We start from the raw sequence: 15,697 nt of genomic DNA on the forward strand, positions 1-15,697 counted from the left end.
TATATATAAAATAAAGTATATTTTAAAGTATATATAGCTATTGAATGCAGAAGACAATGGGATGAAAAGCTGTCACTGCAGCATCAATATTCAAAACCACAGAGCAGATTTTTTGCTCTTCATTCAAAACAAGTAAGAGGAAAACAGGAAGTGATAATGACTATCTACAAAAAACAAGGCAGGAAGGTAAAGGAAATGAGAAGAAAATGTCCTGCTGGAGAAGTTTCAGAGGCAAAAGGACAAAGGAGGAAACTGAAAAATGACAAAAGGAGGGAACAGAGCTATAACTTTTCTATGACTTGGATCTGTGATAATTTGAAAAAATTTTCAAGATGTCAATTTCTGTCAGAGGCTTCAACGTTTTCAGGGGTAAGGAGGTCAGACGTACCTTGTGAATGGGAAAATGGATTTTTGTGTAATGAAACAAACACTGCATTCATCAACCATTTAAATCAAGTCTTTTATTCAAAATCTATTGATTTTGAAGCCCCTGTTAGCCAAAAGTGCACAAGCTCTTAAATGTTTTGAGAATCTTAAAGGGCAACATGGAAAAAGGTCGATAAAAAATAATCCCTTTATGTGGTTTGTATTTTAAAAGCTCTTAGAACATAATTAAGATAGTTTTTTTCCCCCTGTTTTATATATTGGTTGGATGATTCAGACTCAACATTATATGCTAGAGACTTTGTGAGCAAACAAATGTACATATTCTGACTTATTGAATTTCAGAGAGAAATTTAAAACAAGATAAAAGAAAACATCAACCTCTGTAGAGAAAAATCCAAGATATTCCATAGTGAGGTTATCATGCCACACAAAGCTCCTTGATCACGAGTTGCCTTCTAAGCATAGCTAAGAGAGAAACTTCAAAAATATGCAAATCATACCTGAAGTGCCTCTTCTGGAGCAAAAACTTCAGAAACACTGATTACGATGGAACACACACATGTAATCTTTTGTCCAAAGCTACTGAAAGGTTGCTGAAGGTGCCAAACATTGACTCTTAGGATCAGGTGCCCGTTATGAAACAGTGTGTCCCTACACCTTGGGCCCCTGGCTTTGTTGTGGCCATTTGTTCAACATGAGGCCCCTAAGGCAGGATGATCCGAGCCAGCCTCAGCACCCTCCTGCTATCTCTGGGGGCCCTACAGCAACAATAAAAATATTACCATGTCTTTTAGAGTAAACAGAGGTTCTTCTTCTCTGGATATGCTGAGAGCTGTCCTATCCTCATCAAATATCATATGTAAATTCCTGTGGGGAATTTTGGCTGACAGTTAGCTTTCCTAGTAAGATCAGCATTATTGTTCAGTATACATAGGCCCCTTCTCATGCTAGGTAGTAGAAACTGTGTGTTCCTGTTTATCTGTTTAAAATTACTATTACTTACAAATGCTCTGTACTTGCATTACATATAGGGTCTTGGAGGAAAACGGTTAAAGTTTGATGATGTAAGTAAAACACAAAAGAAGGAAATGTTCCAAAAGAAGGAAAAAAAAATGGTGCCCATTTCACTTACCACTGTCTCCAGCAGGAACTGTTACAGGATGTGTTGGCACAGTATCAGAATTCACTTTTCCATTCTCAAAAGTATCATTTTCAGTCTGCTGCAACTGCCAGTTGAGGCCAAACAGATGCATTGCTGAAGGTAGAGGATACAGGTTATTTGATGCTTTTAACCACAATGACGAATTGCACAAGTAACGACTTTCCATGCTTTGCAGTGGAATAGCAACTCATACATAAAAAAAAATTAAATTACATGAACAAGCATTTGCAGACTAATAGTTCAGCAATAGCACAAAGCAATTACTACCACTGTCCTTTAATGATACAGTGCTTTCAGTGAACACAGTTGACAGAAAGCTCACCAGTCTCATTTTGAGTCTTTTACTGGTCCCAAATCAATGTTCAAAAGGATAGGCAGTAATTATGTTCTTTCTCTTTTTTTCATTTTTGATCCTTCTGAAGAGACAAATCATTTAAGTGAACTTCTAAATGACCTACTAAAATAAATTATTTTCCCAGCAGATGAATCTGTCCTGGTTAGCCAGAAAGGGAAAAAAAAAATACAGAAGAGGAAGGAGGGTGCTGTGGGTGTTGCAGGGCTAACCTATGACACAAGCACTTCATGCTGTTAACACCACCCTGCACAACCTCCCATTATGTGCCCATTCCTCACACTATAAAATGAGGCCAAGGCCATGAGCAGAGGCAGGGACACTTTGCTCTGATAATGGTAATGCATAAGTTAGGTTTCTGAATTACTTAATTCCCTACAACCATGTTCATTTGAAAGTTGATACCATGTTAAAGAGTTTAGCGGAGTTAATTATGAAACAGAGTCAACCTTCCATGGTGTTAGAGAGAACTTTAAGGAACCTTGATCACCAGGGATTAAGGAATGAAACCAGCATCTAAACTTTTACAGCAAAAATATGGAAAAAAACCCCTCTATCTTAGTGCTATACTGTGATACTCTCATGCAATTTCATGCTGTCTCTGGATTATTTTTTTCTCTTCCAATGTCTCTATAATGCCACCAAAATTCATTTTATTGTAATTGCTCTAGTTTGCGCTTGGGGTAATGTAGGTTTGCTCATTCCGTGATAACAGTTCTCTGCAAAGCAGTTAAAATAGTCTTTCAGTGCTACTAGGGCATAAAAATACACTGGGGAAAAAAAAAAATTTGCACTCATGTTTTTTAACTATTAGTGCAAAATAGAAGGAAAATATTTCACTGTACTTTGTTGTTTCTGCTACTTCCCTCTCTCTGAATCAAGGTTACTGCTATAGTCAACATTAATAATTTATTCATTCCTTCTATGCAAATGACAAAAAATTCTTCATCCCATTTGGTTTCATCTCTGATCTTTAAATCTCTCTGTATTGATCATGGCACCCTTACTTAATAAGTATAAATGCATAAATGGAAATTCAGTTAGCCAGGCTACAAAAACTGCCAAATTAAGAGGTTGTCTGCCAGGTCTTTGCCTTAAAAGCCTCCTCCTTAACCTGAAAAAACAAAAAAAACCCAGAATGCAACTAAAGACCTGTTACTTCAAAGACTGAAATCCTCACTACAGATGACATATTCTCTTTGTTCCACATCTTTGACTCTACCATTACACTTCTTTCCCAGACTTTAAATTGCCTGTCAAGGTCTGATAATGTAGAATGTTCTTTGACCCTAAAAACATCTTTCTTTTATCCCCTCTCAACTCTTGTTAAATCATAAATCTGACCACCACCATCTCTAGTGACACCTCACTAGAATTAGCCATCATTATTTGACCCTACATCAGCTGAAATCCTTATTTATGTATTAATCACCTGATGAGTGTATCTGTTTTAATATATTTCAATAAAATCCCTAGGGTCAAACTCTACAATGTGTTATACTTGTTCATTTCACTGGCAGCAATGAAAGACTGCAAATAGCTAAATATTTCATGATTTAAACCCAGTACATTCCTTGTTTTCAAGTCCAGAGATCTAAATCACCTCCCTTAACTTTGCTGTCTTCTTATGCCTTTTATTAGTTCTTCTGGAGAAAAGAAAAGAAAATGACATTAATTTTGTAACTCTAGAAAAACAGGAGCTTAGAACATCATTAACATCTGCTGGTGCTATGTACAACCTATGCCTCTCCATGCACTGGGAGATCAGAAGGGGAAGCTCCAGCATGACCTTCTAGCCATTCCCTTGTAATTCAAAACAGCTGGAATTTGAAGTCTTCAAAGGCAAGGACTGTGGGATCAATATTGACTACATCAATATAACCACAATTACTACAATGTAAGTGACAACTACCTTTTCTTTGTCTTTGTACCGATGTGAGTCCCACTGTAGTTTACTGTCAAAGACTGGGAGTTAGCTGTATCTCTCCAATATACAATTCCTCTCTCAGCTTTGACAATGAACTAGAAACAAGTTCAATACATTTAATGAAAGTGAACAGATGGATAAATACAGATTGGGAATAGAGGATTATTTTTTTAAGGAGACAAAAAACTGTTGCTAGACAATTCCAATGACAAAACTTAGAGTGTGTACTAATCACTAAATAATTCAACCACACAATCACTGTTGAGCTAGTGCTATGGAATTTAGAGAATTCTCCTTTCACAACAAACATGAAAACAACATGAAAGAAACAGGCTTATTGCTAAAGTATCAAATTACAAGGCAGGATTTCTTTTGAAATTATGAACTTTAGGAACATGATTAATAATTAACATAATTAAGTTGACTGATGAAGGTAAACTCAGGCACTATTGTGCAATATAAAAGCAAACTTTACATCCTTATCAGTTTTATAAGAAAACTGAGGCATCTGATAAAAATTTTTGATGCTTTTATCTGTTTAGCAGCACCTGGGACTGGTACCTTAGTGGGATATCTGGGACCCTCCAGTCAAATGGTATGGACTAGTTCTGAATTTCCAAAGGGAGAATGATGCAATCACACTGCAGAAGTGTACATGTTTGTCTGATTTCCTTTCATCTAGAAAAGGATGCATACATTCTTCCAACTTTGGGATGGGGATGTAGGAGATCAATCTTCTCTGTTTCTACTGTGTTCAGAGAAATAGTAGGTTTATTTATTTTTATAAAGAATTTGATATATAAAGCAAAACTTAAAGCACATTTGACCAAAATGCATTTCATTATTTCCTGCTGCTATTTTTGTCCCAAATCTAATGTAAAAAAGTTTCTTGATTTTTGGATTAGATATTACCTGTCATGTCTGGTTTGGAATAATAAATTTGGAATTTATTTGGTGTTAGACAATGACAATGAAGCCAAGAGATGCTTCCTACAGTCATTAGTTCTGAATCTGCCAAATATATAGGGATACCAACACAGGAATTACTTTCTTTTCAATACTGGCATAACTCTGATGGCAGCAAGGACTTGTGTGAGAATGCCAGATGCCTCCAACCACAAGGCAGGCAGACTGTGATGGTTGTGGTCATGGATCACAACAACTCAATCGAAATAATTTGCAGCTGCAAGCATGCAAGCATAGATGAATTCTCAGAGGCTGGGAGAAAAGATGGGTTGTCACTATTCCAAAGTGCTCACAAACGCTAACAAAAGCCTTCTCTTAGTTGTATCAAGACTGGGATGATTGTTTCCATTGTGGAACAGGACCAGCAGAGAGACAGACGATGATATCTGGGGTAAAGAAGTCCAGGAAAGCTGGACATGCTATAAAGAAAGAAATCTTAGAAGCACAGGAATAGGCCATCCCCATGTCCTGAAAGGTGGGCTGGTGGAGAAGAAGACGATCCTGGATGAACAGAGAGCTTTGAATGGAACTCGGGGGGAAAAGGGAGAGTTTATCATCCCTGAAAAAAGGCACTGGCAGTTCAGAATTACAAGGTGTTGTGAGGCCACGTGGGGAGAAAATTAGGAGGACCAAAGCCTACTTTAATCCATTTACTGCTATAAAAGACAACCAATGATTACACAAACACATCAGCCATAGAAGGAGGGCCAAAACCCTCCATCCTTTTTCAGGAAAACAGTGATAAAAGATGAGGAAAAGTCTGAGGCCTTTATTGCTTCAGTTGTTAATTAACAGGACCAGTTGTCATCAAGGTAACCAGCCCCTGGGCCTGGGAGACAGGGAGCAGAATGAAGCCCACATAATCTGGAAGGGAATTATCAATGACCTGCTATGCATCTTAGGCACATACATCTTCATGGGGCCAGATGGGATTCACCTGAGCATTGAGGGAGCTGGCAGAAGAGCTCAGCAAGTCTCCTCCAGTCATTTACCATCAGACCTGGTCAAGTGTGGATGTCCCAGGGCTCCAGACCTGTCAGCCTGACCTCAGTGCCACAAAAGGTCATGGAGCAGATGATCCTCAGTGCCATCATGCAACATGTACATTGAGGTCCTGAAGCACATCCAGGGAAAGGCAATGAAGCTGGTAAAGGGTCTGGAGCACAGATTTTATGAGGAGCAGCTGATGAAGTTGGGGTTGCTTAGCCCAGAGAAATTGAGGTTCAGGGAGACTCTCACGATCCCTACAACTACCTGAAAGTAGGTTTTAGTAAGCTGAGTGTCCATCTCTTTTCCCATGTAACATGTAATAGGCTAAGAGGAAAAGGCCTAAAATTAAGCCAGGGGAGGTTTAGATTAGGTATTAAGAGAAAATGTTTTCATGTCAAGGATTGTAAAACATTGGAACAGACTGCCCAGGGAAGTAGTGAAGTCACCATCCCTGGAAGGATCACCATACTGAAAAAACTGTGGCTATGGCTCTTCAGCACATGGTTTAATGGTGAACATGGTTGACAATTTGACTTGATGATTTTAAAGGTCATTTCCATTTTTAACTATTCAACCTATGATTAAATAGTTACATTTTTGTAAACTGAAAAAAACCCCACCTTATTTTTAATTAATTTTATTATTTTTAACTTGAATTAAATTTATGAAAAAACCTACAATCTTTAACCTGGGATTCTAGGATCTTCTACCTTTTCCGCTGTTTCAGTCCCTACATCCTACATCTGTCCTGCAAAGTAATCTCTAGCTACCAAGAGTTCTTCATTTGCTGAAGCTCTGCTAGCACTTACCTTTGGACTGAGTTGTTTAAGGTAACATTTGTACTGCTACTGGACAAATTATCTGCATGGCCGCCCTTTAGAGTGTGGTGAGGAGTGCATTCCCTCTAACAGAGTGGAAAGAAGAGGCATCAGAGATGAGAAAACTCTCTTGGATCTGGGCTGCTCTTGGCATGAATATAGTATCACTGCCTGTGTGTGTGTGTGGTGCTGGTGAATATGACTAAATTCACCAGAACAAATCCCAAACATCAAAGCAGTAACCAAATTAATAGTTGGGCTCTTACCCTCCTCTTTCCCCCTCACCCTGCCAATGGAGTGCGATATTCAAATATTCAGAGCTCAAATTAAAAGAGTGCATTTGTACCAACAGCAGCCTTAATGCTAACATAAAAATGCTGTCATTTGTTGTAGGCAATTGAGTAATTTTGCCATCTGTCACCAAACAGTTCACTGAAGAATTTCTGAACCATCTTAAAACTGCTTTTTCAAGCTTGGTTGATCTTGAGATCACTGAAGTCTAGTTATTTTGGTTTGTAATCAGTCTACAAAGCCTTCCTTCAATAATTAAAATAGCAACTGAGAAAACATTTCACAGCAAACACTTAAAAAAACCCATTACTAGTTTACACTGTGTAAAACATTTTGCAATAATCTTCAGGAAGAAGTTTCCCATTTGTTGTGCATGCTCCTTTCTCAAGCTAGCAATTAGGTGCTTTAAGCATTACCTTTACAAGAAACTCTTTCTTGAGAAATACACTGTATCATCACTTCAAAACACTCTCCAGGACTTTCTTGCATCCAAAAAGAAATCAGTCCTTTATTAGTAGGTGGTGTAAGATGGATAATTCATGTAACTAAGTGACAGAACTAGAACTGTGAGGGCTGACAACTACCTGCTGCATTTGACTACATACCTGCTGCATTTGCTGCCTTGCTCAATCTCTCAAAGTTCTCTTCTGCCAAAATTATGAGAGGAACAAAAAAGAATTGTAACAGAACAGTAATTAATGCACCTGTTCTACCATTTAGCAAGAACTGGACTTGTCTGAATTTTTTCTCCTCTTCGCAATACACTTGAATGCTACAAGGATAGGACAGCTAGTTCCTAAAGGAAATAGACAGGTATTAGCATTATCCAGTATCCAGTGTAGCTTTAAACAGAAAACAAAGTTTAGATCAGATGTGAATATACACACAATTCTGGAGTGTATGGCTACCAGAATTTTTTTTCTTTGTAGAAAAGGGTAGCAATATACAGTAAAAGCAAGAGAAACTTATATATTGTTCTCATCAAAATTCAAGGTTGTCTCTATGATAACTCACTAGGATCAACCACACCTTTTTCTAAAGTACTGTAAGTGACAAATATGCTCACATGAAACACGAGGGGCATAGCAAATACCCTGTGAGCTGTGCAGGTGAAAGAATCCCAAATGCACATCATAATGACGCAGAAAGAAAACCATAAACATACAAGCAGAGGCTTTATTCACAGAAGCAATCCTGCAGTAATGGAAGAGGTAAACCTCTAAAGTACCAGTCAGAAGTGCCAGCAACTCAAGACCTTCCATTCTGAATATGGCAACTTGTTTTTTGCAGGAAAGAACTGTAAAGGTGACACAGGGTGTTTAAGAAGAACAAGAATTCACAGGTAAGAGGATTCTTTTAAGTAGAAAAAGAAACAGAGTTGCCTAAACTGGGAAATGGACTTGCAATGCTCCTCCAGCTTTTCTTAGAATAGCAACAGATGAAAAAGCAGAAACAAAAAAACACTGCCTGTCTCTAAAGAGCAAGCATCTCCCCAAAACCTCTGGAGATATGGCCTATGGCATATGTTCTATGAGCAGAAAGAACCCAACATTGTAGGGGAAGTTGGCAAGAGGAACTGAATGATATTGGTGACCCTCCTTCCCTTCTCCCGTGTGTTTTACAAGGTATGGAAATCAAGTCTTATTATTCATGAAGCTGTGCTTGAAGATGAGCCCTTGCTAAGTTATTGAACTCATGTTCCAGGACTGCCATTGCTACATATTTCTGGGTGCTGATATTTTGAAACCATAATTTTAAAAATTGCTTCCTTAGAATTAATTGAAAAATCTTTAGGCACACTTGAACATAAGGAAAAGTGAACATAATTTATATTGAAAGCAATGCAAAGAAGATTATAATTTAAACTAAGCAAATTGCAATTATTGCTCAATCTTGTTGAAGGATTATCTTCTAGTTCATCTCCCTGTTGGCAATACATTTTAAAATGAAATATTTGAACACTGAAGTGGTTTTTAAAATTATCTTCCATATATTTATCTTGCAGACATAATTAGAAACTAAACCTATTTTATTCTGAAGGACCTGAAGTGGACCAGAAGATGTGCAAATGAACTGTCAGTGATTTGCATTCTTTTGCTTTTTTCTAAGATAATAGGATACCTTGGATGTTGTTGCAGATCAAATAATGAATTAAAAATAGTTAATTAAAATCTTAAATAAAGTGAATTAAAATTTACAAAGACCAGTCCTTTATTTATTACTGTTTTTCTCAAATCAATAAAACTGCTGTTATTTCTAAATTTAAAATAACTTTAAAGTTCATGCTTTTGAGCACCTTTAAATGATTAGTCACCAGCAGCATCATATGAAAGTTGCTGAACATATACACTGAATGTAAAACATTTTAGTAGAGTGCTATATGAAAAACTTAGTAATACCTATCAAGATCAATACAGTAACTAAAAAACTGGTATTTTCATTTGTATCCTGAACAGTTGAATGGGCCAATTGATTTTACTGTTTCATCTGCAAAAAAAAAATCCAACCTGTCTTGTCTAGTCTTCATTTTCTCTTGGAACCTTTTAACAATGAATTTGCAGAACATCAAAAAAATTGCCTAAAAAATATAGCAACAAAGGTGTATCAGCTATCTACTGTGGATAAACTTACTCTCTTTGACTGCTAATCAAAGATGATTACATGGCACTTTAAAGTATTGTTGCATTTGAACTGTTAAGAAAGATGTGTGGTAGTCTTCGTGTAAATATTTTTACTATATTCACCCCAAGATGGAACCTTTATTCCTCTGAAAACTTGTATGGCTAGATGTGTCATTTCAGTTGTCAAGACAGGGACCTTTACGTAACAATGGTCTGATTCTGTCAACTCCATAATACAAGGCACATTCAAAGCTTAAGGGAGAACCCACATTTCTTACAACAAAAACAAAGCTAATTTTTCAGTAGCCTCTTATTTAAATAAGATATATCTATTATGTCTTTTTTTAGATTTTCCCATTTATTCTGACAAATAGCAAACTTCCTCCATTTTGTAATAATCTCCACTATACTTAGACAGGCATTAGTATTATCCTGGGCTTTTTCCTCAACAAAACTTTTTTTTTTTTTCCAGCTAATGCTGTTCAGTCTAAAAAGATGGTGAAAAATCATTACAAATACAGAAATGATGGGAAGTGCATACTGGATTGCTCAGTCATTTGAAGCAAGGGTTGTTTTGTTCACACAAAGGTAGGAAAAGCATTCTGTAAATTTTGGGTTTCTGTCTAATAGTCATAATCAATGATTTTAAATATTATGGGGGAGAAGAAAATTTTCCTGATTTACACGTTTCAAGACCAGGTTTAGACTACAGGTTAATAACTTTTCTGTATTCCTTCAGAGATTATTTTATTGCTTCTCATTCTATAACTTTTTCCTTTTCTTCCATAAATTTGCTTTCTAGAAAAAAGCTGAAGCTCATGGGTTTTTTTACCTATTAAAGTTTTTTTCACAATTCCAACAGAAGTCTCGCTTTGTCCTTTAGATGACACCCCCATAGTGTTAAGAAGAGCAATGACAATGTAATGTCTCAAAATTAACTGGAAACACCTTTCTTAGGTTGATGAAGTGATCCAACCATTCAAAACCCTTATTTATTACAGAGAAACCAACCTCCCCAAACCCAAACCCAACAACACCACCACAAACCTCTTGAGGGATATAATTAAGTGGCACTATATGATCATGCATAGCCTATTTGCATGTTGATGGCACAGAGAAATGCAGTCTGATGAAAAGATTTATGAACCAAAGGAAAAAGAAACAGGGGCCAATTAACACAATGTTCAAAGGACACACCGAGCTGGGAGTTTATACTATATAGTGAAACACTTGTGTTGCATATTTCCATCTCATGACTGGCTAAAAAAGATCAAAGCTTTTTTTATTCCATATTAAGAATGACAGAATATTACAGCAAACATGCAATAAGGATAAATGTAATAAGCTTTAATAAAAGATGATAATAAGGCTTGATAAGAACTTTTGGAATGTCACCAAATCTGAAACGTAAGATGAAAGCATCTGCATGTAGAGATTGTAGTATGTTATTTGGAACCCCACAGAGCTAAACTGTGATTAGAACTCCATATTTTTCCATAAATTAGCTTTTGTTTTGAATTTCCTGCTGAGATCATATGCAAGTTGATTGAACGTGCAAGTCAATATATAGGTTTTCTAATCCTTTGCTGTTTTTCAGGCTTTATGATATCACAATTACAGCAGTCCACTTGTAGATCAAAGGTACATGATTGAGGCCAAAAGAAAATAACCTATAACCTCTTCACAAAACTTCTTCACAGTGATTCAAACCTCTCCATGGTAATTACCACTCACCTACCTGAACAGCACAATTATGTAGATGCATAAGCCAACCACTACATGCAGATCAATTTGCAATCCCAAAGAATTTCCTCTTCAATCCATATTAAAAAACAGAATGAACATGCTGAGTTCACCTTCAAGGGGGCCAACTCTGCCTTACCTCAACAACTCCAGTGTAAACTTGAAAGCCACTAGCTATCTGCATAAGCAAATAATCTCATGTAAACCTTTGGTTCAAAACTCCAGGGTTTACAACAGCTCAGTGATTGCAGTCATCCTCTTATTCAACATCCCCACCATTCTAGGGACTGGCTAATAGATAGGGCATCCTTTATTATATCATCATTAATATGTTTTATGTGCATTGGAATAACACACCATGTTCCTCCACTAAGCTGAAATGTGTTTTTTATGAAACTATTCCTGTAAGCAAAGTTATACTGTAGGTACAGGAAAAATAATATCAACAGAAAACCACAATTTACCATATATGATTTAAAAAGGAAACTGTGACATAAAGACAAACTTACTGTTAATTGTTTGTAAAGCTAGGGAATTGCTTGCAAGTCAGTTTCTAAACCACTTTGTATTTTGTATCAATTATCTAAGCCTTGGAAAAAACAAATTAGGATTACAGTTTCACATTGATTTTTTTCCCTTTAAAGGTAAATCAACCACAACACTGCACAGTAAAATCTTACAGATGATTTTAGGAACAGCCAGTCTTAGCTCTAAAGTAATGGTCACTTATAAAATTGATAGAGAAAACCAATTACTACTTTTAATGTGTGAAAAGACATTAGATCAGTAAAAAGACTGTGTTTTAAAATTGTTCTCCAATTTTGGCTACAGCTGAATTGAAATAACAGTAAGGATTGCATCTTTCCTTTTTAAATGTGGATACCTCAATTTCATTACCTCTACTTTACTAAGAGGAGGCAGGAAAGAAGGTGCTGGAGAAATAATTAAAACCCTGGGAAATAATTTGAAAACATAAGTAATTTTTACTTAGCAGTGTGAAAAGATTTTGAGTGAGTCAAATGAGGACCCACTGTCTGGCAAAATTGCCTCAATAAAAAGGATTGTGAGACTTGGCATTTCAAAGATGAAAGAGAAGGTAAAACAAGAGATAAGCTTGGAGATTCCACAAAAAAGATAAATTTAAAGATAGATTTATTGTACCCAGTTACTGTGTTAAACCTCAGGAAATCAGTGGTTAGCGGTAGGTTGACTCTATGCAGCTGGATATTGTTTTAGTTTTCAACAAGTATTATTGAAACAAAAATACTACTCTTCCTGTACCATAAGGGTAACTTGGAAGTATTTTTAAACAAAAAAACCTACAGGAAAAATTCCTATTTCTATACTTAGAGGTTTCTGGAACTAAGTAATTTTCCAAATAACTGATATACATTTATATACCTGCCCCTCCTCCCCCCAGCATTATTGATTCTGTGGAACTAGAAAAAGACACGCATTCGTGTGATCCTATTTTACCAAATATTGTCAAAACCACTCTGGTTTTATTTGTTTTATTATTGAGGAAAAATAAGCTTCTGAAATGCCAGTGACCATGTCATTGACACAGTTGTAGCACATATCTTTTTCCTGGATCATGAAACTACAAATGCTGCTAAAGGTGACAATTCCTAAGAGACAGTGAGCTTGGAGTATTTTTTTGTGAATGGAGTTGTCTGAAATGGCATCAATTTCCTGTCTACTTCAGAGGACATCTAACTTTCATCCATAATGAATCCTTGCATATATTTACACCCATATAAAACCCATGTGTTCTTGTGATCTCAGCCATAAATGTAGTATCAAATGGTATTGCTTGAAGCAAGGTTGGACACACGTACTCGACCTTTTCATTCTATAGTGCTTGTGTATGAAGAGGTTTACCAAAATCTCATCTAAGTCAGACAGTTTTAACAACATGACTTTTTAAAAAGCATTCAAAAAGAGAACAAGCAGCTCTCTTCAAAGAAAAAAAACAAAGAAAATATTGCAGTTTTCAGAAAAGATGCAATTTATACACAAAACAACCTGCTTTAATACATGTATTGTAATTCAAATATCAAAGCAGACAGTACATATCTTAAGAGGGGGCTTCTTTCTTCACAGGCATGAGACAGAAATTAATTGAAACTACCAGCAAAGAAGAGATTAATCCAATGTCCACAACAAATCAAGTAAAAGCTTGCTCTCAACCAAAAACCAGTGCATTTCAACTGAATATCTCATTAGTTTGAAAAATTGCTAATATTTGAGAGTCTGACAGAAGACTCTCTGAGTCTTCTAACAGGAGTGCAGGACACACATCTCTACAAAACTTGCTTGCAAGAGATTTCAGTTTTCCTGAAAGCAGTGTCCAGATTTTGAGAAAACATCACCCTGCTTCACAATATGATGTTGGGACTTAAAGGCAATAACATGTCATCATCATGTCATCTTGCAGATTATTACTACACCTCTTATGTTGCTGGAATTACTGAGTTTCAATTTTCTCCAGTGGGCAAAAGTGCAAGGGTGACAGGACTATTGCCAAAAAGCTTGTGATAAATCTTAATTAGAATACAAGCCTTTGGAGCAGAGGTGTGCCTTGACAGATTAACTTTTTTAATCCCTTGAAATCTTGTCAAGTCTCTTTTAACCTCCTGATTGTCAATTACATGTTCCTACATCCTTTCATGTGAAGATTATCTTTCTCAATGAACGTTTTATTCTCGGTGCCACGAACAATAATAGTAAGTGACATCCACAACACCAACCAAGTACGAATTCCCTGCACTCCTGAAACAGTAATATTATGCTTTGCACTTGATCTGGAACACAGCAATGAGATCTTTGCTTTAAAAACATCAGCCAAAGACATTACCCACAACAATATTCTTGCAAGAGGCAAGAAAGTATATTTCATACTGATCCTTCAAGACAGATGTTCAACATGTTTAGATTTTGTACTATTTCAAAAAAGATGTTAAAAACACTTTCAGCTCAATAAGGCTTTACCACACAATAACTTCATTTTTGGATTAGTCACACTATCTATGTCTCCCAGTCTTGAAAGAAAGAATGTGGTGAACATAAGAAATTACATTATTATTTACAAAACACTACCACTCTAAGGAAGCCCAGTAAGCTCATCACCAATGCTGTAAACATCATATGAAACTCATGCAGTTATCTAAAATTCATAGCTTTGGGATACCTAAAGAAAAATAATTTGCTCAGATGTTAGACAGAGCTGAAAACCTCTGTAATGCACAAAGTCATGGAAGTACTAGCAGTAATATTAAGCCTCATTTTAAAGCAAAAAAACAGTGTGGAAATTCACATTTGTATCTGAATACTGCCCTTTACCAAGCACATGTCAGGAGTGAGTGAAAAGAGCTGTCTGAACCGTTATTAGTAAGGCAAGGGCTACATTCATCAATTATCTGGCTTTTGTGATTCTATTTTTAAAGAGGTTAAGTACCGAAGTGGAAGCTGGAGGTTAGTACTTCAGACTTCAGGGACTATTCTAAGGTCCATTCAGGAGTTAAAATACTTTAGAAAATTCAGGAGGTGGTTTTCTAGCTGCTAAATCATTGTGCTGGGTATCTGACCTCACACTGAAGGTCCAGTTGAAGCAGGAGAGAGCAACATGTGGCACTGATGTCTAAAACAACAGGCATGCAGATTTTGTCAGGCACAGAGCAGAGCCACATGTGCTGGGAAGGCAGAGCCCTACACATGGCCCTGTCATCAGAGGCAGCCAGCTTCTGGCTGCCCCTGACACTTGCAGCTAAGACAGATCTAGAAACATCCACTCTGGACAGAAGAGAAACATCACTATGTACCTAATCCAAAGATTCTTAATTTGACAGGCCGCCACTTCCAAATCCTACCGAGCTCTAATTTTGAACAAAAGATGACAAGGAACATTGCTGCTGCCTCCAAATGCACCAGAGACACATGAAACCTTCCCTAAAATCCCTATGCATTGCTAAAATGAGTAGTCAGTCTACACTTTGGAGCAAGTGATGTACTTTCTACAGTGCTGGAGACACTGGCTGTCTTCACAAATCCAGATACAGGCATACAGTGAGCAAGAACATATGAACAACAATGTGGTTCTGCTAAGTGGTGCAATCAGACAATGCTAAAGAGCTGTGCTTATATCTATATCTGGCACACTTTCTCAGAAAGGTTTACATAAAAAAGTTTCCCTGATGTAGATTTTTACATGGTAGCTTGAATATATTGTGATACGTAGATTTGGTAAACTGTAAAATCTCAGAGTGCTTCCTTCTGATGAGGAAAGTAGATCAAAAGAAAAACAATTTATTTTTTTTTTTAAAAAGAAATCAGATATATAAATGTATTAGTTTACCTCATGGCTTTATTTTGTTGGAAAAACAAATTGGCTGAGAGCATAAACCTAGCTAACTATAAAAATTTGCCACATATCTGTAGACA

General features: G+C 36.6%; 1 protein-coding gene across 5 annotated transcripts in view; it reads right to left on the reverse strand.

The window, feature by feature from the left end:
* Positions 1-15,697, reverse strand: part of TENM3 (teneurin transmembrane protein 3) — a 1,282,397-nt gene that overhangs the window by 95,042 nt on the left and 1,171,658 nt on the right. For all 5 annotated transcript variants that reach the window (XM_021548380.2, XM_021549050.2, XM_021548299.2 and 2 more), the window contains one exon: positions 1,520-1,642. In XM_021548380.2, coding sequence (XP_021404055.2) covers positions 1,520-1,642 — 123 coding nt within the window. The remainder of the gene's footprint in view (positions 1-1,519; positions 1,643-15,697) is intronic.

The sequence above is a fragment of the Lonchura striata genome, chromosome 4, assembly GCF_046129695.1.
Source record: "Lonchura striata isolate bLonStr1 chromosome 4, bLonStr1.mat, whole genome shotgun sequence".
NCBI lineage: Eukaryota > Metazoa > Chordata > Aves > Passeriformes > Estrildidae > Lonchura > Lonchura striata.